Source organism: Syngnathus floridae, chromosome 15, assembly GCF_059516105.1.
Source record: "Syngnathus floridae isolate MCC-2025c chromosome 15, RoL_Sflo_1.0, whole genome shotgun sequence".
Lineage (NCBI taxonomy): Eukaryota > Metazoa > Chordata > Actinopteri > Syngnathiformes > Syngnathidae > Syngnathus > Syngnathus floridae.
Window position 1 is genome coordinate 12,398,730 of NC_142427.1, and position 25,085 is coordinate 12,423,814.

Here is a 25,085-nt window from a genome sequence, read left to right on the forward strand (position 1 = left end):
GCTTGGTTGTGTCGTGTAGCAAGGCCTCATAACAGGATTCGCCGCTTGAAATATTATTTTTCTAGGGATATTGCAAAAACCACTGAATGCTGCTATGATGTCAAACTATTTAGAAAAATTGTGCAACTATCTACGTACGTAAACAAATTGCACCTATATAAGACACACCAAATGAAACTTGAATTGAAATGTGGCTTGGCTAAAGATATTAACAGCTACCTGGCAGGATCATTATTCATTCATTCGTCCGTTCATCCATCCATTCATTCATTCGTTCGTTCATTCATCCAATAAAAGGATGTGTCTGATGACCCAAAAAGTAAGCTGTTGGTCCTCTCAATATACCAATGAGCTTTTTTTGCAGCTATTGAACATTGAGCTTTAATTGAGCCGCATGAGCCTTAAACGTTTTGGACCTTTTGAAAAGAAAATATCATGGATGAAGTTTCTTTTTTTTTGCAGCAAAAACCTGCTTGCATGTGCTTATGGGGGAAGAAAGAGGTGGGTTAGGTCGAGTAAGTTACTTCCATGTTTGTTCCCCCAAGAAAATGAGAAGGAGAACATTTTCCTGCTCAGCAACATACCTAGATGGATGGGTAGGAGTGCGGTGTGAGGAATTGTCCTAATTGGTGACAGACAGCTCTACTCGTCGTCATTCCAGTGTCCGCTGCTCATATTGACTCCCCTGCAAAGCATAATTCCATTAATCAGGCCAATTTCCCTGTGGGCAGTGGTTTATTTCCATCATGAAATGCCCGATGAAATCTTTAGACACTGCGTATTAGAGAACAATCCCGGCAAATAGCTGATACTGTTAACCAGTCACAAGCTGCGCCGAGGCATCGCTCAGCTCTAATTTGAAAGGGAGTGAGGTGATAATGCGATGTGTCATCCTTTTGTGAGTGTGCATTAATGGCCATGGCAATTGATGGCAAATCAACTTCTTTCAGGAGGAAGAGAACAGAGTAGCAAGGGGGGCACTTGCATTGGGGGGGGGAGAGCAAAAGAGCATTGACTGGCAAACTGCAGAGCCACAGCACCCTTTAATCCATGACTTCTCCTAATGGGGAAGCTTTAATGCACCCAAGCCGCTACATTTCACCCGCTCGCTTTCTTTCAAATACAGCTCTCTGGAAATACGACAATTATGGGACTTCATCTTGCAATTTACTCTATTCTTTTTAGGGTGTTTAGAAATATGCAGTCAACAATTATTTTCATTGTATCACATCTGGTCATATTTAACTGTATATTTTTTTCCATGTTTTTTTTCAATATTAGTGTTTAGGGTTCTTTTTTGTGCAGACGCAGGTGCATATACATTTTATATATAGGTTTGTCTATTTACGTTGATTTCTTTTCAACTTGATATACTTTTTTTTTCCATTTTTTGCCGCCGTGACAGTTGTCTTTATTGAAATGCTTCCAAGTGGTTTGAATTTCAAGTCCTTTCAAGTTGGCTATTAAAGTAGAAATTTACATTGACGGGAAATGAGTCATCAAATGATCAAGTAAACATCAAAGGACGAAATGGCTAGGAATACTTCCGGTGATGCATTTTGACTAAATCAATCCACATTTGTTGTTTGCGGTGGAGCTTTTATACGATCCACCTACATTGTTGCTCAAATTTGTACTGTGCCTGAAAAAAACAAATGTGACATGCGTGCAGTTTGTATTGGACAGTGATGATGAGACATTGAAATGAGAGCTGAATTCCATCTCTGGGCTGGATAATAAACGTTGCGGCGGCCACATCCTAAATGAAGGGTGTCTATGATTTGATGAAACTAAACAGCCCAATGTTTGGCTTTAATATTTGCATGAATGCATAGACATATTGCCTCTTTTTTGAACGTACACACCAACATCTTATCTCCCTATGAGAGACACATCTTAAAAATAGCCAATTGTTTTTCCATTACAGAAAAAAGGCAAAACAATCCACGAGTAACCTATATTTGATCAAAGCGGCGCTTCCCAATAGCCAGGCGAAAATGGAAAGCAATATGCATGGGTCCTGCCCTTAATTTGTCCATACATTCTTGTGCATTTCCAAAGAACAGGTGGCTTGGCTTTTTCTCCCACCTTGGCTGCCGAGAAGTGAGAACGGCGACAGCTGTTCATTTCGTGCCGCCTGCACCTTTCCTGACCCCATTTGTGTCTATGCGCTGGCTGAGACAGTGGAGAAATTAGCTGCATTACTGCAGCGGCTCGAGCTGTGATTCTGCCCACATTCTGTCCATTATAGTGGCCCCTCCGTCTGATTAGCCCCAACACACTAGCTAACATGCCAAATCACTATGTACTTGGCTTCCACATGAGCTTTCACTCAGCGCCCATAAGACAGAAGAGTAACTTCCCAGAGTGGAGGAAAAATAGGCCTATTAGTAAGCAAACAAAGAAGCAATAACCTTCATCGTCACTTTGTTTGGTATTTAATTGCCCGCTTTTGTCGCTTCACTCTTATCATTTTGGACTTCATTTACAATTTGGGCTTTGTTTTGCTTCCCTTTTATGAAATGACATGACCCGCTATCCACTATTTTACCGGAAACACTTTTTTTTTCTTTTTCTTTTTGATATTGGCTGTGAACACAACAGCAGCCTAAGTCATATTGATTGTGGCTGAATTAAAAGTACCTGACGTAGGGCGTCTCTAATCCACAGGGTCTTTTAAGAGTCACCTGCTCTGACAAATGGGCCCTTTTAAAGGAGTCTAATGTGTTCTTAAATTATTTTATTGATAGGAAGGGGACAGTCACAACAGGTACCCATACAAACGGACTTAACATGCTGTGCAAGGGTCAATTGGGATTCCATTTTCCATTTCTTCATTATCCGCATTTTAAACCATACTGGGAGCCTTAGCGTTTGAGAGTACTTGGAAATGTTGATATTCACAATAGATTTTTGGGCAGGACATTAGGTGCATGGGTGCCATTTTCATTACAGCTCGGTTAAGCTCCTCTATCTATCTAGTTATCTATTCATTTATGAGAGTTGAACGTCCCTTTCACATCAATCTGTCATGTAAATATTTTATGTCGCGTAAACGTTACGCTGTATAAAATATTGACATTTACGCCGTAAAGCGTTCCTTCATAATGTGCAACAATTATTTGGTGTCAGGGACCAATATTTACGTACACTAAATAGAAATGAATAAATACGGACAAATTCTATCAACAATACTATTTCTATATTTATTGTCTTTCTACCGACTGTTTTTTTTTTTTTTTGTCTTTAATACAAAACATGGCACTTTTTCAAAACAATCTATTCAAAATGGTAATTGAGAGGAAAGGTGTGCCAGAGCTTTCTAACTGGTATGCTTTAAAAAATGTAAATTGCTAATTCGTTTCTTGTTTGGGTGACCTTTGCTTAAGTGCCTGAAAGCCTCTTGCAAATTGTCTGGAAATTTTAAAGGTCCACATGGGCACTTTACCTCATGAAGGAATTTAAAAATGATATTTGACAAGCTCCATTAAAGAGTAAAAGAACATTTGTCATGTTAGATTCAGACTTATTACCAATGTAATCAAAACATTCAGTCAATGTACAAACTAGCGAAGAGGATAATTTGCGAAATTGCCTGGCCAACTGCTTAATTACTGACTGATGGCCTCATCAATTGTCTCCGAGCGCTGCATTTGCTCCCCACTTTCCATTACGTCTTGACTAAAACAGGTGGCAAGTGAGCAAAAAGAAAGAGTGTGGCTGCCGACATTAATTACTCATTTGCACGCTGTGACTCACGATGATGTCGCGAGCAAATAATCGGTCCTTGTGAATGTTGACTACGTACGTCTTTTGGACGAAAAGCACCAATCGCAATCAGATCGATCGGAAGCCGAGCATAAGCCGCTATCTTGTCCTTGGTCTGTGCCTCAACCCGGTGATGATTAACACCAAATTAGCATGTGTTTTCCTAAGCTGTGAGATTCACATTGTATCATTTAGAGCCCGGGTGTCAAACACTGGCCCGCCCGCAGTGCAATGATATTTGGGCCGCAAAGACAAAGTGCGCATCGACTCTGTGTCAATACGACTGCAAATTATCGTCACTTTTTAAGACGTCGAGCTATTTTCAGCCATTTTCATGAGCGTTCCCATTTCCAAATGAGTTATTCATCAGTCTGTTGCGTAGCCTACTGGATGAGCCATTGTTGATCCATTGATTTGCGTTGACAGCTGCAACTAGGTTGAAAGGCAAGACAGCAGTGTGAAATATACAGTACGATCTATCCAAGCGCAAGCGTGATCATCGCTTTATTTCTCCTCTCTTCATTTGAGAAGTGAGGGCTCCGAGAGACAGGAAGTGTCACACCCCAGGGGTGGTGCGACGCTTCAATGAGAGCATTGGCTTTTGGAGCCGGAGACCGAGCGAGCAGCGTGGATCCCTGCTGGAGCAAGTGAACATATAAGCCCTTCTTTTCCCTGTGGATGAAATGGCTTTCGCTTTCCCTTTTTGTCACGTTTGCTTCCCATGGCCTGAGCGGACAAGGCGGCAGTTTTTTCTTTTTCTTCTTGCTCACTTTGTAGGAGCAAATGACCAGCGAGAAGTCAATTAGCAATGCGCCACCCAGCTGGGAGGAGTCGGAGGAGAGACACCACGACTTGTTCATCCGGTATCAGAGATCAAGCCAGCGTGCGTGAAGTAACAGTAAGCGGGAGAAAAGAGTCAATGAAGTGGTGAGCAAAAGGGGGGGGCGGGGCGGGGGGCCAGCATCTGCCCCTATACACATTTGCTTAATTGGGTTTGACTCCCAACAATTACAGGGTAATAATGGTCTTTTCAGCCAAGCCACGTTGCAGTCAAAGGCAGTGGTGCAGCAGAGAGCGAGGGACGGAGAGAGAGAGAGTGGGAGAGAGAGTGGGAGAGTGGGAGGGAGGGAGGGAGCAATCAGGAGAATTGGCAATGGACTTTGGTTAAGCAGTGGTTATTGAGTCTTTGATAGGACTCCAGGAGGCCAGGGCAGCAACAATGACAGAATTAATGGGCAAGGCACGATGAGAATGTCAGCTCAGCATGGGGCCGGAGTGGCCTTTGAGCCGCCTTCTGACGCTTCTGCGATTGTGCCCGCCCGCCCGCCACAACATTGTGAAAAGAAAGGCTTGACCTCTTGCTGGATCTGATCTTCACTGCATTTTTTTACAAGTGCTGCTCATAGAGCAAGCAATATTGTTGACTTATTCAATGTGTGGGAAAACATACTTGAGGTCAAGTTGACCTCATTTGGGGAACAAAGTTGAGGGATCTTCGCTGATATCACGTTATCGACACAAACAAACAAACAAACAAACATTCAGACACTATATTAGAGAACAAGGATGCTTTCATTTTCTCTGTGACCTGAATCTGATGATGGCTTTGTAAACTGCCTTTTTTTTTTCACGTGGAAATGTTTCCAAGCTACTGCATCTTTGATGTCTTTGTTTAACACAAAATGTTTACTAAAGATGACCACATCTGATTTGTATTCCACATTATTTATTGATGTTTTTTGGGTGTTTTACGTTCTTATTTTTCGTTTTATTTTATTTTACAATAGGGACAATGCACATGAATGAACACATCTAAATCTGCCGCAAAAGTGCACATATGTGACTACAAAAGGTGTCTAATAAAGTTTCATTTCTAACTCCCCAAAAAAGAGTGACTTTTAAGTAGTAAACACTGTGACTAGTTGACAGTATGTCTGCAGATTACAAGCAGCTCCTCTTAGCAAATAGAAAATGTGTCACTGTTCTCTGTCTGTGCAAGCTCAAATTCATTTTGTCCACCTACCAATGTTTTTTTCCCCAAGACTTTAAAGCACCTCTGGTGTCACTCATGATTATCCATAACGATGGGCCCATTTTGACACTTCAGAATCAAGTCACAACAAACAGGCCACACACACAGCAAAATGGCTTTTCTTTGATATAATTTGTGGAGGAAAATGACAAAACACAAGCTGGAATGATGTGTAAAGTCAAGTTTGGTGGGAGAGAAAATGGAAAAATTTAGGGCTATGTGCCACACTAATGGATATCCTTGTAGCTGAGAGAAAATGGGACCCAATAATGTGTCCTTAATGTCTGCCAGCACTCTTTCTGAAAACGTATCAAAAGAAAAGTCCCCTGCCATTTCTGCCAGCAATCACTTAATGGGGTAGGTAAATCTTAAAAAAAAAGAAAAAAAAGTCATGCACCATTTCTGGCCTGTGCAGATGGAATGACTTTATAAAGCAAAAGAAATCATATCACACAAAGAAAAGCACAAGCCGCAAACAATAAAAAGGAGAAAACATCCATGCTTTTGAAAATTCATTCAGCCGGCCGGCCGGCCAGCCAGCCGGCCAGCCGCAGAGCAAATCCGCCCGCCCGCCCGCAATCTCTCGTCCTTAAGTGCAGGCACTGACAAGAATTTCAATTATTTCATTAGGAAGAGAAAATAAACAGGCTTAAGTGTTGTGATTTCTGCAGTCTTTCATAGATCAATCTAATGTGCGCTCACACTGGAAATCAGGCGAGATGGAAGGCGAGTGAGTGAAGTAGAGTCTCCCTAAAGCATGCAATTAAAATGCTAAATTAGTTTCTTGATATATTCATTTAAGTAGTTAAGTGGAGAGCTTTTTCTCCCCACAACTGTCTCATGGGTGGATGAGGAGAGACGGCGGCGGCGGCGGCGGCAGTGGCGGCGGCGGCGGCGGCAGCGGCAGCAGCAGCAGCCACTAGCTGGGTGACAATTGCCATTCATTTACGGAGGAACGGGTGAAAGCACTTGCTGCACAAATTTTGTCATTTGAAGGCTTTAAAACACCATCCAGACCAGTTGATTTAACCTATTAGGCAGAGTATGTCTGTGACATAAAGCATTTGCTTCACTAATGTCAATCATTTTTAGAAGCCCATTAAACATTGTTCTGGCCTTGTGCTTCATAAATGGCACAGCTGGGAAATAGCGAAATGTCTATTTGTTTTTCTTCTTCTTACTGCCGATGTCACACACTCTATTCATCAACCAGTTACAGGCTGCTCATCGATGCCATGTGCTACTGGGGCGCCGCCGCCGCCGCCGCCGCCGCCTTTCTACAAGAACCAAGACCCTTTCGGGGTTAACGCCATTTCCAAATTCTGGACCTCAAAGTCCCCGTAACTAATCGCATTGTATAACCATTTTAATCTCTCAAATAATGAGGATGAATTACAAAATTGGAGTGCATGACCAATCGGTCGAATAGAGAGAAGATTTGAAATCCACAATTTTAGTCAGCATCCTTGACTTGTTCGGACTACAATAAAGATGGCGGATTGGCAAAAGCGTTTGACCTCGTTTGGTAGTGCCGCGCCAAAAACTGTGACGTCAATCGTAAAAATACTTCATAGAAAATGGATAATAATATATATTCATTGCGTGTGTTTTTAATGCTCACCTTGTCCATTAGCGATACAAGCTAAATGGGCAAAAAATCCATGTTCTCTTCTGTGACAGAGGGAGGCATCATTTCCACTTTGACTGCAGATATCAAATGGCCCCTGGCTGCAACACTCAGGGTGGAGGAAAATAGGCTGCGCTCTATAAAAATGAAGTTAGATGTAAGTACAGCACTCAAATCTGGGGGGGAAGAAAAAATGCTTTTTCTGGGGCATTTTGTCACTGTCAATTGGTCTATGCAACTTGCTGTAATGCAGGTAATGGAGCTACTCTTCTCCTTTCATCTTCAAGGTTTGTGCATGTGTGAATGTGCTGAACCTGGATATGGATGGGGAAGAGGGGGCACAGTAAAGGAAATACACCCTGAGGGAGCTCTAGTCTTAGATGAACACAGGTGCATGTACTGTGACGTACGTAGGCGCTACAAATGGAAATTGAAATTCACGACCTCACTTGGTTTGCCTCTCCAAATGTTTTTCTTTGCTTCATTTCCAACGTAAGCAGCTCAAATGACCTGAATGGAAGTGAACTTGTATGACTCGGAAGTCAGCAAGATGGCATTCATACGCTATGCACAGGTTCCGCCACTGCCAAGCGTTCATGTTAATTGGAAGTTTGGAACTACATGCAGTCATTTTGTTTGCCGATCTGTCTTCCTTCTTTAATCAAGTGCACATTCGTCCATCAAATACATATGTATTTGGAGATAAGATTGAAAACCGCCCTTCCGAAATGTGTGTCAATAACAATCTGCCTTCAATCGGTGCAGTTTATTTTCAACCGTCCTTATTATTTGATGATGAATTTACAAACTAAAAATGCCTATTATGCTGTTAAGCAACTGTAATACGTAAAGAGGTGACGCAGAGTCTTACGACGGACTTTTTTAGCTAATGAAATTGCCGCAAAGCCGCTTAAGGGTGCCCGAGCGAGCGAGCGAAGAAGGAGATTCGCTCGCTCACCATGCATCTGATCCATTTCTTTTCCACTTTCCGCTCTAAAAGCAGCTAGTACGTGCTTTTTTGACGCTCGTGCAGTCAGCGCATGCAGGGGCACTTGGGTGTTTCCCTTTCCTAATGACTCATTGTTCTTTTTTTAATGAATGGCTTTTTATTTCTATTCGTACCAGAATAGTTTCATGTACATTGATCCGTGCACTGCAGCCTGCTGCCGCCGTCTCGTATCAATATACTATATGTCAACTATTCTTTTCATCACAAGTATCTAGTTGTGCAATCACTTCTGTGCCATTCATTTGTTCCCTTCTGTTCCATCTGATGAAATGGAAATCCTGCATGCGCTACGCATTCAGGATTCCAGTCTCCGCTGTAATATCTTCCTAATTGCCCAAGTTAGCATTGCAGGCTGATTGCGCCTACACGAAGGCACTTTGGCATGAACCGTCATGATTAGAAATGTGACGACAGCGCCGTATCAACAAATTATAGCAAACAGCTTTGCTTCGGAAATGGGGACGGGACATGTACTCTGGTCGATTTTAATTCCGACAATTACAGTCCATTTGGAGCAAATTGCAAGCGCGACTTATTCCCGTCACATCACATTCAACGAGTGAAATAAAGAGAGAGCAGAGCGCACAACTAGCTGGGCGTCCCCATGCTTCAAGTTTATCACCAAAGATGAGTAACTCCGTTAGAAAAATTAAATAAAATGTTGACCCCTAAATATGTCAGATGCCGTGTGCAGGGGGAAGCGATAAGATCTCAAACATGGATGCAGCGTCGGTGCGCTCCTTTGATACATATTTTTGCTTTCCAAAAGTCCAAGCTTTTGTTGTTGAGTGAAGAACGCAAAAGCCTGCCGCCCACTTGATTTGAATCCAATTATTTATGCGGAAATATATATATTTTGACGCTGCTGAAGCAATCACTGGATTGGCCGAAATTAAAAGCAGCAAGTGTCTCGGGACGTAAGTGGTTGTGCATAAAAACAGCATCGTTGCCTGGTAACCAAAAGAAAAAAGAAAAAAAACAGCACTGTTTTCAGTATTTGTTTCCACGTGAATGACGAACACACTGCTTTTCTGGGTGATCGGCGTTTCCCCAAGTGCACAATTTCACCCAATCGGAGCTCGGAGCGCCTCCTCGCCTTCTCCCCCGCCCATCTGTACTCTAATTGGCTGGTGGGTAAATCCATTTTCACACTCCGGGCTGAATAAGAACTTGATGACAATCTGTCCTTCCTACGATATGGTGTTGGATAGGGCCTGCGTTTAAAAGCCAAAGAGACAGCAGCTAGGCGCCCATGTCTTTTTAAAATAAGGCCTACTCCAAGTCACTTTGATCATGAGCATGAATTACCCATCAGCGGCTCCTACGCAAAGGTCCACGTCTTTTTTTATAGAAGACATCTTATTGCACAAACCTAAACCTCTGAGAGAAGTGATTCAATCGCCTTTCTGTACCTCCGTGGCCTCCCGGATGCCCATCCTGGAGTATGGATACCCGTTGATGCCGACGCCAGTATTAGCTCCACATCCTCATCATCCGCTCCACAAACCAGAACATCACCAGTACTTCTTTACATCTGGTAAGTAGAAAAAACATTTTTTTTAAAACATACACATTAAGAAAGCTGTTGCCACCCCATTTTATAAAGCAACATTTTACTTTAGCAGATGCTTGTGGTATACTTTTAAAATTGTGATCATTGAGACGTTGAAATCCCTCAGGTAAAAATGCAGGTGGAAAAGTATGTCATATTTTTTTTCCCCAAAATTCTAAATAAATGAATAAAAATTAAGTATTGCAGTTCGTTAGAAGAGTCGTCAATAAAGGCAAATGAGGCCGAGAACGATGCTCATTTTTGATCGACACACACACGATATATATATATATGATCTGCATGATTTTAGTTATCATTTTTTGAGTTCAGAATTTGGCATTTTTGCTCCCCTGTCTAAATAGGATAAATAGCACTTTCCATGCAGTTTGAATTGAAATAAATGCTAACTTTGAATGCGCCGTCAAAGTTCCATCTATCTCCTGTCCGTGCGCGCAGGCATGCAAATGCCGGCCTTGTTTCAACACCACACCGACTTACCGGGGAAGCACTGCAGACGCAGGAAGGCCCGGACGGTTTTCTCCGACTCGCAACTCTCTGGTCTGGAGAAGAGGTTTGAAATCCAGCGATATTTGTCCACACCGGAGAGAGTGGAGCTGGCGACTGCGCTCAGCCTTTCCGAAACGCAGGTATGCATTGCGCTTTTCACACACACACAGCGCAGAAGCGCAGAAGCGCAAAAGCGCAACGCGCTAAAGGCCGGCCATGTGCCGTTTGGGAGCAGTCAAACAAAAATGGGAACGAATTATTGTGGGGGAAAAAAATACAGACATCCAAGAATATATTAAGATGATGAATTAATAAGCACCAGAGTTCCGATGAGGATTTAAGGCAACCGATATGGCTGCGCTGCGCTGCGGACAGCTCAAACACTAAGCCGATTGTTTCATTTGTATTAACTTTGAATCAATAACGCATGAAAATGGGAGACGGATGTATTTCATTCGTTTTTTTTTTTTTGTTTTTTTAAACTTGCAAGAATCCGGGCTATATTTGATCCATTTGTTCAGAATACTGAAAATGCATGATTACTTTTCCGTGTCGTTTCAAATTGACAACATGCAGCAATCGCATGCACCCGCAGGTGAAAACGTGGTTTCAGAACCGGCGGATGAAGCACAAGAAGCAGCTGAGGAAAGCCCAGGATGAGCACAAGACCCCCAGGCAGTCGGAGAGGAACGCAGAGAACTCAAGCGAGAGTGAATTGACCGACAAGAGTGGCAAGGACCTGAAACGTCCACTGGATCGGGACACATATTTGCTGGAAGAAAACGACGACGATGTGGATATCGAGGACGATATTTGCTCCACGGATCATCTCCTATAGTAGGCTGCGTGCATTTGACATGCAGCACATTGGATACGTTTGTAAATAACTTTATATGATTGCCATTACAAATATTTAGCGCTGAAAAAAAAAAACAATAGGCCTATATTGTGATGCTCACTTATGCACCGGCTGTAATATTTAACATTTGTCTCTTCATCTCTGTAAATAAATTGGAAATGATGCATATGATGCAACCATTTCTGTTAGAACATCTACTTTTTCTCAAACCGGTGCCTTCGTTTTTGTTTTGATTTTAAATGCCGACGAATAACTTTCTATATATAGGCCATCAATTATTTTGGATTTAGGTTTTTTTTGTTTTGTTTTTTCGGTCATCGCTAGACCCTGCTCTTAAATAATTTACTGGCATTTAAATGAGGTTGAAGTGAACATCTATCTAATCGATCCATTTAGCGATCATCCCGAGCCCCGTTTTGAAGTGTGCGCGAGCGAGCGCGCGCCCTGCACTGTTGTGTGGGGTGCTTTTAAAATGTGGCAAATACATGAAATATGCGGAACAAATAAAGGAGAAAGCATGGAAAATGTCGCGAAGAACGCCAGCCGCCTGCCGGCCGCCCGCACGTCCTTGCTGCCAATGTCTTACGGGTTTGACCGGTGTGCTGTTATGTGTGTGCTTATCCTTAAATTTCTCTTTTCCGAGGACTATTCGTTTGCTTCCTCGGTGGTGAAATAAAATATTTTCAGTCAAACTAAATAAGAGGAAAAAAATAAATAAACTGCTTAGGCACTTTGGCTGTGCAGCATCATATTCAGGTTTCTACTTAGTTGATCAACTACAAAAAAGCTGATTTTACTGTCAATGATTTCTTCTGTACTATCAAAACAAAAAACACGATCACGTGACGAAATAACGTGTAATGATCGAGCCCTTTCATGATATAATTGAATAATTTCATGACCCTAATGAGCTGCAGCTTCCTCCAATTGATATTTGCAAATAACACACACTTGTCTTTTTTTCCTATTGAATTTCTCGTCCTGCTTTTTGTGTCTTTTGTATTCAATTTGTGCTCGTGCCTTTTGAAGAACAACCCGTGCCCGGCCGTGCCGTGCCCCTAATGTGTTTCAGATTATCAGACAGCAGGGGGAAATAGAAAAATAGGCTGTGCAGAAGGTGATCAATTAAAAGATTAAGCGTTTTGCAACACATGGCTGCATCTGCATTTGGGCCTAATAGCAGAGCCATCAGCTCATTTTCTCCAAGCCTGCCGCCTCCTGAAGCATCCTTCTCACATCAAAGCATCCACGTCTGCATCATCTTTCCAATGGGCAGAAAGGGATGCTAATTTCAAGCCCTTCATGTATAGCACTGAAAGACTCCTTCAATTAACTGGCTTTCAATGGGGGGGGGGGGGGGGGGGGCGAGTAGGTGCAACTCAAAAAGATGCAGAGGACATTTCTCATTCAATTAAAAGGGGCTGTGTCATTTGTTTCCCATCAGGCATCTGAGGATTTAACACTAAAAACAGAGCGCTTCAAAGACTATGATGGGTTAAATAGAGACACTAATCAAATTCACATATTTTGGAGATAAATAGAGCTTTGATAATAATGTGAGAGCGCAATTAGGAAAATGAGCTGTGTTTGAGTGCTTCCCACATCTTTGGGATACTCACTAATGGCAACAGATCTCAAATAATATCGAAGAATAATAATAAACAGAAGTGCCCTCAGTCCAATTGCGACCTACATTTTCTTGCCATTGAAGCTTTCAAAGCAAAATGGCGTTAGCCAATCGCCAAATGATTTTTTCCACAAAACAATGAATTTGTACACGAAAGCAATTAGGGTGAAATTCACAGGGCAACGATGAGCAATAGCAACAAGTAGCAAATGCATCATCTGCTGTTTATTGATGAATGCCACGGATTTGCCCCCTCATATGACATGCACCTTTCTGAGGAGGGCCTCTTTTTCTTCTTGGTGACGTTTGGTAAGAAGGTCAACTTTGGCCATGGGGGAAATGTTCCCGCCGTCTAAACAAGGCGTGACGGAATGTGCTGACTCCTGTTTTTTGTTTGATTTTGCTTGAGGAGGCTGAATGACAGGCTTGGCTATGGTTTTGGCGTACTCCAAAGCCTGAGACACAGAGAGAGAGAGAAACTCAAATTGATTCATCGCACATTTACAGATTCAACCACTCCAAATACATGATGTCGGCCATTTTGAATTGAGTTTAAAGTGCGGTGTAACGTTTTTCAAAGCTACTTTAACATATGATGACAAATTGTGTTTCTACAAAGAGGAAGAAGATGTGAAAATCCAGACACACCTTCATCCTGGCAATTTTCCTCCCGTCTTTGCCCAGCGGGTCCTTGGCCAAGAGAAAGGGTGGTATTTTTCGGCTGTTTTTGTTCCTCTCACGAACCGCGTTTGAATACAGCTTCTGTTGGGTCATCTTCTCAGTCTGGCAATGTTCAAAGAATGGGAACAAACAAAAGAAAAAGAGATTCACATGCAGATAGATTATAAAGAGGAGCCGAGCCGCTCCACACAGCACAGCACAGCCCAGCCCAACAAAAGCAAACCCGGCAAGCTATGAAAAATGACATCTATCATTCACTAATTGGCTTTACCCCGGAGATACGCAGGCCTCAATTTGGACTAAATTAGTCAAACATGCTCAGTTTGTACAACAGGAGATTAAGGAACGCTATATTGAAGCCAAAGAGCACTTAACTTCTAATGGCTACTCTCATTTGCTTTGTAAATGTCATGTTATCTGCCGAGTGAGCCTTTAAATGACGAACTGAAAGCAGAGCTACGGCATATCCGACTCTCAGTGGACCATGGAAACAAAAACAGAATAATTTGAAAATTCCATATTCTTTTTTTACCATTGTGTTACGTGACTTTGAACAAGACTCAATGCGCCATCATTAAAGATGACATCATAATCAATAAAGCGTCTATTTGAGTTCTTTTGGAGGGTGCAACTTACGTTCTTTTGAACTGTTGCGTAGTCAGGACCGAGACCTTGTAGCTTCACATCTAGCATCAACTCCTTGTATTCTTTCAGGCTGTATGTCTGACAATATGGAGGAGAGAATAGTCCAAAATATTGAAAACGTTCAATTCAATGATGACAAAGAATTGGATAAAAAATATATCAAATAAGTCCAAATTATGAATCACGTTAGAAATTTCTCAACGAGCGGGTGGTGTCAAAAATGTCAACCATTTTTATTGACTTTTTTTTTTCCTTTCCTTTCCTTGCCCTGGAGACCTACTCACTTTATCATCTAATACATCTTTACAGAGCCAGCAGTTCTGTGGCCATCTTATTGCAATTAAGTGTATCTTAGAGGACCTGGACAATTAACCTGATGCTTTGCGCCATGAGTAACTAAAACCCTTCAAATGGATTACGCAGCCCATGTGAAGACTGGTGAGGAGGGGATTACTTGGGACTTCAAAGGAGCATAATAACATCCCATGTATGTGGCGATTACAAGCGTAATGTTATGTTTAATGCTGCACCAATAAATCATCTAACTAACTACATCATACACAACGCAGCAAGGGATGTCAAATAACAAAACAAAGATAAAAAGAGCAAACGCAACACGTCTCCAAAGAAAAGAGATTAAGAAAGAAAATTAGGAGCGAAAACTCAAGAGCAAAGCAACCTTGTAATTGGGTCTTGTCCCCGTCTTATCGTCCATCTGTGCGAAGAAATCAGTGGAGCTGTTTCTATGGTGGGAATTGATTGTGTTCACACTCTGACCAAAGCGCATCTTTGGCATAATAGGTGGCAGCTTTGTATAGACTCTGATGTCGTGTGAAGTACTTGAAGGCATTGTGGGGGCCTTTTCCAGACTTTGCTCAAGCCAATCTTCATTTGGACACCACTTTGGTTCACCCTCCCTAATGGATAAGAAGAATCTCGTGCTCAAACACACAATTATCTTTTGACAAACGATGATGGAGTATGTTGGATTCAAAGTTTACAATAAAGCACCTTTGCAATCCGGGCCCTTTTTCCATGCTCCTAAAGTCAGGTTCCATCATCCCCTGTTCTTTACTTCCTTCAATGATATGGGTGACCTGGGGGTTAGACTTGCTTCAACACTTTAGATAAACAAAGGATGCCCCCGCCACAAAAATGAAATGAAACACATTTGAAATCAATACAATTTGCTATTTTGCAAAGATTGTCTGCTCATGAAGCGATAACATACAGCATACATACCTTCAATTGTTGGATTAAACTTTGTTCGGCATCTGAAGTCTCTTTTGGACACACGGCAGTAGCTTCCTAATGAGCAGCGTCACCAAGTTTCACAAAAGTACAAACAAAAAGAAAGGAATTTTAATCCACTTATGTTCGCGTATGTACAGCGAATACCCACTAAGTAGCAACATACAAAATGACATGATGACCCTGTCTTTGGCTTTTGACACCAATCAAATGGAGCCAATAATCTGGCCGCAATTGCATTTGGAGGATGATCACCTGCGTAATATCTTTTCTTCCAAATTGGGAGGAACGGTAATTGCTTGTCTAGGAGGCAACGTCACAACAAAGTCTGTCTGTCAATTGCACACGGCCGGCCGGCCGGCTCCCGTTTTTTGCCAATGATGACTTCAAAGAGGATATGGGATCTTGAATTGCATTTAGCCACTATTGTAGACAGCCTAGGTCATCTTGATTGGGTGTTTAGACTGAGGCAGGGGCAGAGGCCTTCACAAAGCTTTGGTCCAAAGCTATTAAAAGATTGTACATTATGTTACCCTGGCTTTGAAGTGAGGGCCAGCCGGCCGGCCTGCCTAAAGCAAGAGGACAAGGAAGGCAGCGCGAGTGCAATAGTGCAAGATTGATCTGCTACTTCTGTTATTATCAAAGAATACTAGGCTCAATGAACCTTCTCACTGCCTAATGCCACAATAGCACTTTGATGGTGCAAGCAATCGCTGCATTCAAAACTGGTGTACATTTAATAGTGGCTCCTTCACAAAAGGCCAAATGTGATATTGTGGCATGATAAGTGAATGATTATCCTCTGGGAAGAATTCAAATGTTTTGTTATATCGATGATATGCTATGGCAATGTTGCAATAGGCACATACATAGTAAGAGAGCAAGAAAAACAGGATGAAACCTCTTTTATCTGTTGCTTTATTTTTTCGGGTTTTTTTTAAATAGAAAATGGGATCTCTTGAGTGAAATCATTACACGAGAACAATCATTTTTAGGTAAGCTGTGTATGGCAATTGGAAACTAATGAGCAAATTCAGAGGGATATTAACAAAGCCCAAGGGTTCGAGAGAGGGAAAGCCTCCAGCTCTGTTTACCACTACACAAAGCTAACAGCTCTTGACTATGTAAATGGTGATGATATGAGACATTGTAGAGGACTGGGGCTCAGATGGGTGGACAAGGTTGAGGGTATTATTGCCACAAAAACAGTTCTGTGGCCCAACAAATGGTGAATGCGTGCTATCCAGACCAATTATGCCACTGTGCCAGGTGCATGGATGGATGGACGGACGGACGGATGGATGGATGGATGTCTAAGAGCCTATTGGGAGGGAGGAGAGGAAGGGGAGCCATGTCTCTGATCTTCTGCTTGGACAGATCAAGTCATAATAAGCACTACATAGTCAGCCAGATACGGATGGATGAAAGCCTGGAAATTCATTTTCCAGGTGGCCTTAAAGCAAACAGCATTGCACATTTGCTTGTTGACTGCTAGGACCATCAAAACTATTTACGATGCAATGATACCAATAAATGAGAATAGGCTTGGGTGCTTGATGCTGCCAATGCAAATGAGACCCTTCACATATTGGACATCTTTGGACACTTTTTGGATTGATTAAAAGATGTCAACAGCAGAAGACGTGTGCATCCAACACGTAACAAAATGCATTCATGAACATGTCTCGTAAACAAGCACTGCAGTCGAGTTAAGCAGTAAGCTAATGCTAGCGTTGGCGAGAAGCTAACGAATGGTTTGAACATATTATTGTGTTTTCCAAGAATATAACAGCACCTTCGGTGCAATTCATCTGGTACAACTCCTCAAAATACATCCACAAGAAGTGAAAAGAGAGCGCACAGCGCTCAAATCAGCAGAACGACTGACGCTAATGCTATGCTAATGAAAACGAGGGCATCATACACACGCAATAATAGAAAGGTGAAATACAGTTCACTATTTTGGTGTTATCTCAAGCCTACCGCTTTACTGCGTCCGTCGTTTCCACAGGTCGAAGGAAGTGAACGCTCAATGAATCGAACGGCAAAGCCACCAGTTCGGCATTGTTGAGATAATTGGACTACAAAAGTCTTTCCGGGTAATAAAGATGGCGGATTGGCGGAACCGTTTGGCTGCGCTGCACCCATCATGACCTTATTTGGCAAAGACTGGAAAGTGCGCTTGTCAAGAGGGTTGGTTTTGCCACCACTTGTTTCCCTCAATGAAATGCATTTCTATCTTTTATATCATGTGTTTTTCTGCATTTTCTTTTCTATATTCTGTCTCATTGATCAAATGAACCTACCTTTAAAATGATAGACTGTCAGAGGGCACTCGCAAAATTAGTGAGGGATCAAATATTTATTTCCTCCACTGTAGCTGCTCTATAAACTATAGCAACCCATTCTTGATGAGAAGCAATCATACTGAATAAGAATTTAAAAAAAAAAAAACTAAGCTAAACTTATCTCCACATACCTTTTTCTCAAAGTGAGGCTTCTTCTGTTGAAGTGCACGCATATTCACATAGGATCCATAACCAGAGGTGCTTCGGCCCAGTGTGATTTTGTTACGTTCTACAAGGTCGTCTGAGTGGGCGTGTCGTTTTTTCTTTCCAAGAGTATGAGAACTCTCTGCTGGGACTGAGATTGGAAATGATCCTCCAGCAGCTGTGTGTTGCTGCACTTCCTTCTGCTTGTACTTTTGACTATACTCTTCCAAGCGCATTGCTTCTGTGTGCTCAAGAGATCTTTTGATATTTTTGTCCACATTAGCAAAGCTAACCTGGTCATCTTGGGGGTGGAGGTGGTACGGCTGATGACACTTACTATCAGAAAGATCCGGAGACATTAAAAGTGTGTCAGCTATATATCGGTATCCTTTTAGAAATGGAGTCTGGGACGGACTATACGCTTGTCGATTAAAGTTGTGAGGGACGGGGACAGGGACAGGGACAGGGACGGCGGAGCTCTTTGAAATCTCAGTGATGACATCTCCCTTTTTGATGGTGCTTGAATCCGGGTCACAGCACAATTCCGAGGAAGCGTCACCGGCATCCAGTTTGCTGTCAAATAAAAAGTTATAAAGTCAATAGCTAACAGAGATTGACATCATATATTTACTAAATCATTTTTGTTTTTTACTTTCAGCCAGACAAGTGAAGTGAATTTTAACAGTGATATCAGGGGAATAGTTCACAAATAGCATTTTCAGCTCATGAGCAGTGTACAAAATAGTCATATGAAATGCTCAATGGCAATAAATTGCAGCTCTTTTGTGCTGTCTGGGTGGGACGAAGAGAGCCTAATTCCCTGCAAACATCATGACGTGGGGGGGGGGTAAAGGTGTAGGACCGAAAGGGTGATAGATACTGAGTCAAACTAGTTAAGAGAAAGCATTAAAACATGCAGCTGGGTGTGATGGAAAAATACAGGATTTACCCACGAGTGAGTACACAGGCCCGGCGGATACAAAAGCAAGCGGAAAAACCATGACAATGAAAGAAAATAGTTGTATGGCCGCAAACATTAGCTTCCAGTATTGAGTGAAAAATATAGTGCGCAGAGATGAATGGAGCTGCTTGGATAGAATTTGTTCACTTGAATGAGGAATAGGCATTGGGGGTTTTAAAGTATGCAGCGGCATTGTGTGAAAAGGCTTATCTGCTTCCAGGAGGACGTGAAAAGAACTATGAGAACATGATGATGGGGAATAGAACTGCGTACTCTACCTCGTTCTGTTAGATTGAAAGCATTGTGTAAATGTACCAAGGTCTTTATTCTCTGAAACATGATGAGCATTTATCACAGGTTAATGACAGTAGGAGAGTACATTTCCATTTTCTGGTCATTTACTATCCTTCAGTGTCTGAAGCAGAAGAAAAGGGAGTCAAGAAGACTCCCAAAACCGATCGTATATTTAGCAACACATTAAATAAGAAAATAGACTGAACCTATTATTACTACTCCATTCCCAATCAATTCCACATTCCTAGTAGTCATTTCATCCAAACGTTGTCAGCACTGCCACAACCATTGTATAACATGACTGCCATCTACCGGCTACTTGGTATCGGTTGGTTTATTGAACATACAAACATAACATCCAATGTTTGAATTGATGAGAAAGGAGGGGAAAAAATAGAAATCATCTATTTAGATCTAATATTGTTTACATGTTCAAATGGAGTGGGTGGAAGTACAAAGAATGTATATGTCACATGGAAATTGAAAAAACAATTAAAGGCCTACACGAGAATGACAAGATTGGCAAGAACTGATTTTGAGCTACAGTTCACACTACTTGATTTGCAATTATCAAGTGCATGCTTGCAAACATATTAAAACAGTGTCAACTTCATTTGAATCCTTGTGGGTAAACTCGTGCTAAGGACAAGTATACCAAGTATTAAAGTGTCTTGTTACTGAAACTTACCTGGTCTTTTCTGCAGCTAGCTAGCTTCCCAATGTTTTCAGGGAGGTAGTTCAGACCGAAGACACATATTTTGTCGAGCGGAAACGACTGTGAACGTAATGCTTCGTATTAGCTGTAGAGCTGTGCTGGATCGTCGATCTTAATGAAGGAAATGATCGGGAAAAACAACAAGAATGGCGACATTGTAACCATAGAGACAGACGCGTACACGTCTCATGTTGATGGCACTTTTGATCACTAGAGGGAGCCACTCATCATTTGTATTGTGCTATCCATTCGGCTCAAGCATAATTCGTTGAATTCTTGGGCGATTTAGACACAGGTTTGTTCGAAAGAAATATCAGACAGGCAGAAATTATATGAGACGCCTAAGTCATTTTACAATAGGGGCTCTTATTTGAATTTTTAGTCGAGTTTGGCGTGGTGCACACAAGGCTTAAAAGATCTCATTCTTAGAAACTAGTTAGGTTTACTTCATTGCTTTGAATAGCAGTCTTTATAGCTTGGTTTTATATTCAAGCTTGTTGTGGACACCTGGGCCATTATTTCAGTCTGTAAGAAGTAGCAAATGTAGCAATGTCAATCAAACAGCTTACCTGGTCGCTTCAAGTGTGGTGGGGGCTTCACTTGTGCTTGCCTGTGGCTCATGCTGGGTTCAATTTTCAGGTTTAGACATGGCGTGATCATCTAATGCGGTTTTACTGAAATATTTTTGAAATTTCCACTGGGCACAGGAAGTAGGCTGGCATAAAATGGATCCGCACCACCACCGAGAGGAGACAGATGCTAGACAAGTTGGCCGACTGGAACGTTCAAAAATAGTTGTGTGCCAAACAAAAATCAATTGGGTCACATTTGCATGAAAACAAGACTGGCGCTTACAAAGACTAGGTTTTGATGCAAAAAATGGGGTTTACAAGTTTTAATGACCTCCAACCATAAGCACAAACTTTGGACTTTACAATCCAGTTGCAAACAATGAACGAAAACCCTAAACCCAATTTTTATTATTATTGCATGAATAAACCATGATGGAATGTTTAATCAACTTCCTCTATGGTTGGGCCAGAGGATCCGCCACCAGGAGCAGCACCGCCAGCACCAGGGAATCCACCAGGCATACCTTCTGGCATCCCACCTGGCATGCCTCCAGCACTTTGGTACAGCTTTGTGATGATAGGGTTGCACACCTTCTCCAATTCCTTCTGCTGGTGTTCATATTCATCTTTCTCAGCAGTCTAGCCATAGAGGGAGGGAGGGAGGGAGGGGGGGGGAATGGAATAAAAAGGTGAACCAGAACGGCCAGGACTGGGACTTACTGAAGAATCCATCCGGGTTTTTTTCTGCACATACCTGGTTCTTGTCAAGCCAGCTGATGACCTCATTGCATTTGTCCAAGATGTTTTTCTTGTCATCGTCACTAATTTTTCCAGAAAGCTTTTCGTCTTCCACTGTTGACTTCATGTTGAACGCGTAAGATTCCAGGCCATTCTTGGCCGACACCTTATCACGTTGGACGTCGTCCTCCTCTTTGTACTTCTCAGCTTCCCGAACCATGCGCTCAATGTCATCTTTGCTGAGACGTCCTAAAATGATAGGAAACGAGAGGAACATTCAAGCCAAGGCACGCACGTACATTTGTCACGATCCAAGTAAACGAACACTTTACCTTTGTCATTGGTGATGGTGATCTTATTCTCCTTGCCGGTGCTCTTGTCAACCGCAGACACGTTCATGATGCCGTTTGCGTCAATATCAAACGTCACTTCAATCTGAGGAACTCCACGAGGTGCCGGAGGAATTCCGGTCAGCTCAAACTTGCCCAACAAGTTATTGTCCTTGGTCATAGCGCGCTCGCCTTCATAGACCTGTTTGTTGGGAGGGCGCAAGCCGTAGTTGAACATTCAAGCACACTGTAGCAAGTGGAGAGGAATAACATCATTTCAAATTCATGTACTACTGACCTGAATGAGTACACCTGGCTGGTTATCAGAGTACGTGGTGAAGGTCTGAGTCTGCTTGGTTGGAATGGTAGTGTTACGCTTGATCAAGACAGTCATGACACCTCCCGCCGTTTCAATCCCCAGAGATAAAGGAGTAACATCCAGGAGTAGCAGGTCCTGGACATTTTCAGACTTGTCACCTGACAGAATGGCAGCCTGGACAGCTGAAAAACAAAAGCAGCAGTGTTACAAGAAAAATGCCTTTCAAACACAAATGTAGAGCACGGTCGGAATGGCCACTTCATTCCCACCCAGTCCAATGGATTCTACTGGCCATTGAGTCTTGCCCCATACACTTACCGGCCCCATAGGCAACGGCTTCATCTGGGTTGATGCTCTTGTTCAGCTCTTTTCCATTGAAGAAGTCCTGCAGCAGTTTCTGGATCTTAGGGATGCGAGTGGAGCCACCAACCAAGACAATGTCATGAATCAGCCCCTTGTCCATCTTGGCATCACGCAGCGATTTCTCCACCGGGTCCAAGGTGCCACGGAAGAGGTCGGCATTGAGTTCCTCAAAGCGAGCTCTGGTGATGGAGGTGTAGAAATCGACTCCCTCGTACAGAGAGTCAATTTCGATGCTGGCCTGAGTGCTGGAAGACAAGGTGCGCTTTGCCCTCTCGCATGCGGTACGCAGACGGCGGACGGCTCGCTTGTTGTCACTAATGTCCTTCTTGTATTTGCGCTTGAACTCGGCAATAAAGTGGTTGACCATGCGGTTGTCGAAATCTTCCCCACCCAGATGGGTATCGCCGGCGGTGGACTTGACCTCAAAGATTCCATCTTCAATGGTCAAAATGGACACGTCAAAGGTGCCACCGCCCAGATCAAAAATGAGCACATTCCTCTCTGCCCCAACCTGAAATGGGAACATTTTCCAATTCAATTTGTTTGGTCGCGATCAAAGAAACATTCCTAGCGGTCAAAGTCGGAACTCACTTTTTTGTCCAAGCCGTAGGCTATAGCAGCTGCAGTCGGCTCATTGATGATACGCAAAACATTGAGACCGGAGATTGTTCCTGCGTCCTTCGTGGCCTGCCGCTGGGAATCGTTGAAGTAGGCGGGCACGGTAATGACGGCATTGTTGACTGTCTGTAAACAAAGTGAGTTCATTTACAAAACGCTTTTCTTATTACGCACTCACGCGCACTCATCATCCGAGCCTTACTTTGCCGAGATAAGCTTCAGCAATTTCCTTCATCTTTGTCAGCACCATTGAGGAGATCTCCTCAGGGTAGAACGACTTTGTCTCACCCTTGTAGTCAACTTGAACCTTAGGGCGGGTGTTGTCGTCGACTACAATAAACGGCCAGTGTTTCATATCCGATTGTACAACTGAATCATCAAACCTCCGCCCAATTAATCGCTTGGCATCTGTATAGATAAAAGGCAAAAGAGGAAAATCAAGGTTATTTCATTCGAGCAAGTCATTACAAAGCCATAGCGTTATCGCTTCCTTACCAAAGACTGTGTTGGTCGGGTTCATTGCAACCTGGTTCTTGGCTGCATCCCCTATGAGCCTCTCAGTGTCTGTGAAGGCCACATAGCTGGGTGTGGTCCTGTTGCCTTGGTCATTGGCAATGATTTCAACCTTTCCATGCTGGAATACACCAACACAGGAGTAGGTGGTCCCTAGATCAATGCCAACAGCTGGTCCTTTAGACATGCTTGCTGTTTCTCTGGATAATTCAAGGGGGGGGGGGACAGACAAATAGAATGATTCAAAGTAGTTCTACAATCATTTAAGAAAATGTTACACATTCTTTATTATGAAGTACAAACGATTTTGGAACCGTCCATCCCGTCGAAATGATCACACAGCCACCCAAAATCTTATTCTTATTCCCCCGCACACCTCGTGATCTACTTGGTTGGGCAATCCTGCGCCACCCACTGCTTGTATGGAACAGCAAGTGCTGCATTGCACTGGCATTTCCCTGGATGTCCACTTGGTGGCACTTTACATAATGCCAAAAATTATTCATTGCCTTATATTAAACACGACTCAAGAATGAACAAACACCCCATTAATTATCACTAGACAGGACATTTTTAATTTTCTGAATGTCAGAAAATTTGCATTAGCAGAAGGGTTTAAACTGTGTGGTTATGTGCTAAATGTATCTATTTAGAGTGGAAGATTTCCTTAGCAAGTTTTTTAAAGGGTGTGGACGACATTCGGGAAATGCTGACCAGCTCTTATATTGGCGTGCACTTCCTTCCTTCCTTCACCTTAGGAAAGAATTAACACCCGGCTCGCCGCCATTTTGACTGGTTTGTGGTGGTGACATGAAAAAATGCTAACGTAGTTGGGAATTCAGTCAAACCGCGATATGATGAATGCCGCTCACCGTTGAGTGAATGTGATTTAATCATAATTTTAAGATATTAAAATGGCGACTATGACGCTAGTTCATATTCTACAAGCGGACGTTAACGTTTAATTCGAATTTCAGAAAAAAACAGATGTGGCATCTAAAAGGAAATTAAATGAGTCGAGCTTTACTTTTTGATGTGGTTGGCGAGTTCGCACTCAGTTTCTTCTCAAGAAGCAGAACGAAGGTGAACCGTTAGCTTGCGAGTAAACCGTTAGCTTGCTCGTCTCGATGCGAGAACCTTCGAGAATGTCTCTGATCCTCTCCGCCCTCACCCACGGAATAATCTCTGCTCGTTCGCTCGCTGACGCACGCGTAAATACTGTTTGTTTAAACGCTGGGGGGAAACGGAACGCTTTCAGGTGATGGGAAAAACATCAGGGTCGTGTAAATATGCAAGGTTCATTCAAAAGAATGAAGTGATAGAAATCATGCAAACCTGTAAATCACGCTACCATTAATCCAGTGTTCAATCAAACAATTGTATAAAAGCGTAAAATAAAGCAATAAATGCGTGACTAACCAAAGCAGTGAGAGTGATGTAATTTCGCAAGAAGAGGTCGTAGGGAAGGTCTTGGCTGGCGATGCCTTGTCCTTGGTGGGGAAGCAGTAAAAGGAAGCGCTTAGGTTGTGGCCCTTCTTTATTTCGGTGCAAGCACCCAATCACACGCAACGTTTTCGATGCGTACGCAACGTACAGCCAATGGCCAATCTTGT

The 25,085-nt window shown here is 42.6% G+C and overlaps 3 protein-coding genes across 4 annotated transcripts; 1 reads left to right on the forward strand and 2 right to left on the reverse strand.

Moving 5' to 3' along the window:
- Positions 1 to 9,503: 9,503 nt before the first annotated feature.
- Positions 9,504 to 11,934, forward strand: bsx (brain specific homeobox). Its single transcript, XM_088398069.1, has 3 exons — positions 9,504 to 9,973; positions 10,445 to 10,635; positions 11,091 to 11,934. Exons 1-3 carry the CDS (start codon positions 9,730 to 9,732, stop codon positions 11,331 to 11,333), a joined length of 678 nt encoding a protein of 225 aa, XP_088254195.1. The 5' UTR covers positions 9,504 to 9,729; the 3' UTR covers positions 11,334 to 11,934.
- A 1,257-nt stretch (positions 11,935 to 13,191) lies between these two features.
- Positions 13,192 to 20,136, reverse strand: jhy (junctional cadherin complex regulator). 2 transcript variants are annotated; one of them, XM_088398062.1, is made up of 8 exons: positions 19,994 to 20,136; positions 18,038 to 18,623; positions 15,550 to 15,615; positions 15,319 to 15,404; positions 14,987 to 15,224; positions 14,299 to 14,385; positions 13,630 to 13,764; positions 13,192 to 13,436 (listed from the first exon to the last, which is right to left on the reverse strand). In XM_088398062.1, the coding sequence occupies exons 2-8, from the start codon at positions 18,407 to 18,409 to the stop codon at positions 13,236 to 13,238; spliced, it is 1,185 nt and encodes a 394-aa protein (XP_088254188.1). In that variant the 5' UTR covers positions 18,410 to 18,623; positions 19,994 to 20,136; the 3' UTR covers positions 13,192 to 13,235. The 2 variants fall into 2 exon arrangements, with proteins under 2 accessions (XP_088254188.1, XP_088254190.1); XM_088398064.1 differs by lacking the exons at positions 18,038 to 18,623; positions 19,994 to 20,136 and adding an exon at positions 15,814 to 16,012.
- A 764-nt stretch (positions 20,137 to 20,900) lies between these two features.
- On the reverse strand, positions 20,901 to 25,058 carry hspa8 (heat shock protein 8). The gene is made up of 9 exons (XM_088398048.1): positions 24,892 to 25,058; positions 23,455 to 23,672; positions 23,162 to 23,367; positions 22,933 to 23,085; positions 22,297 to 22,852; positions 21,958 to 22,160; positions 21,663 to 21,861; positions 21,347 to 21,579; positions 20,901 to 21,231 (listed from the first exon to the last, which is right to left on the reverse strand). The coding sequence occupies exons 2-9, from the start codon at positions 23,657 to 23,659 to the stop codon at positions 21,034 to 21,036; spliced, it is 1,953 nt and encodes a 650-aa protein (XP_088254174.1). The 5' UTR covers positions 23,660 to 23,672; positions 24,892 to 25,058; the 3' UTR covers positions 20,901 to 21,033.
- Between the last annotated feature and the right edge of the window lie 27 nt (positions 25,059 to 25,085).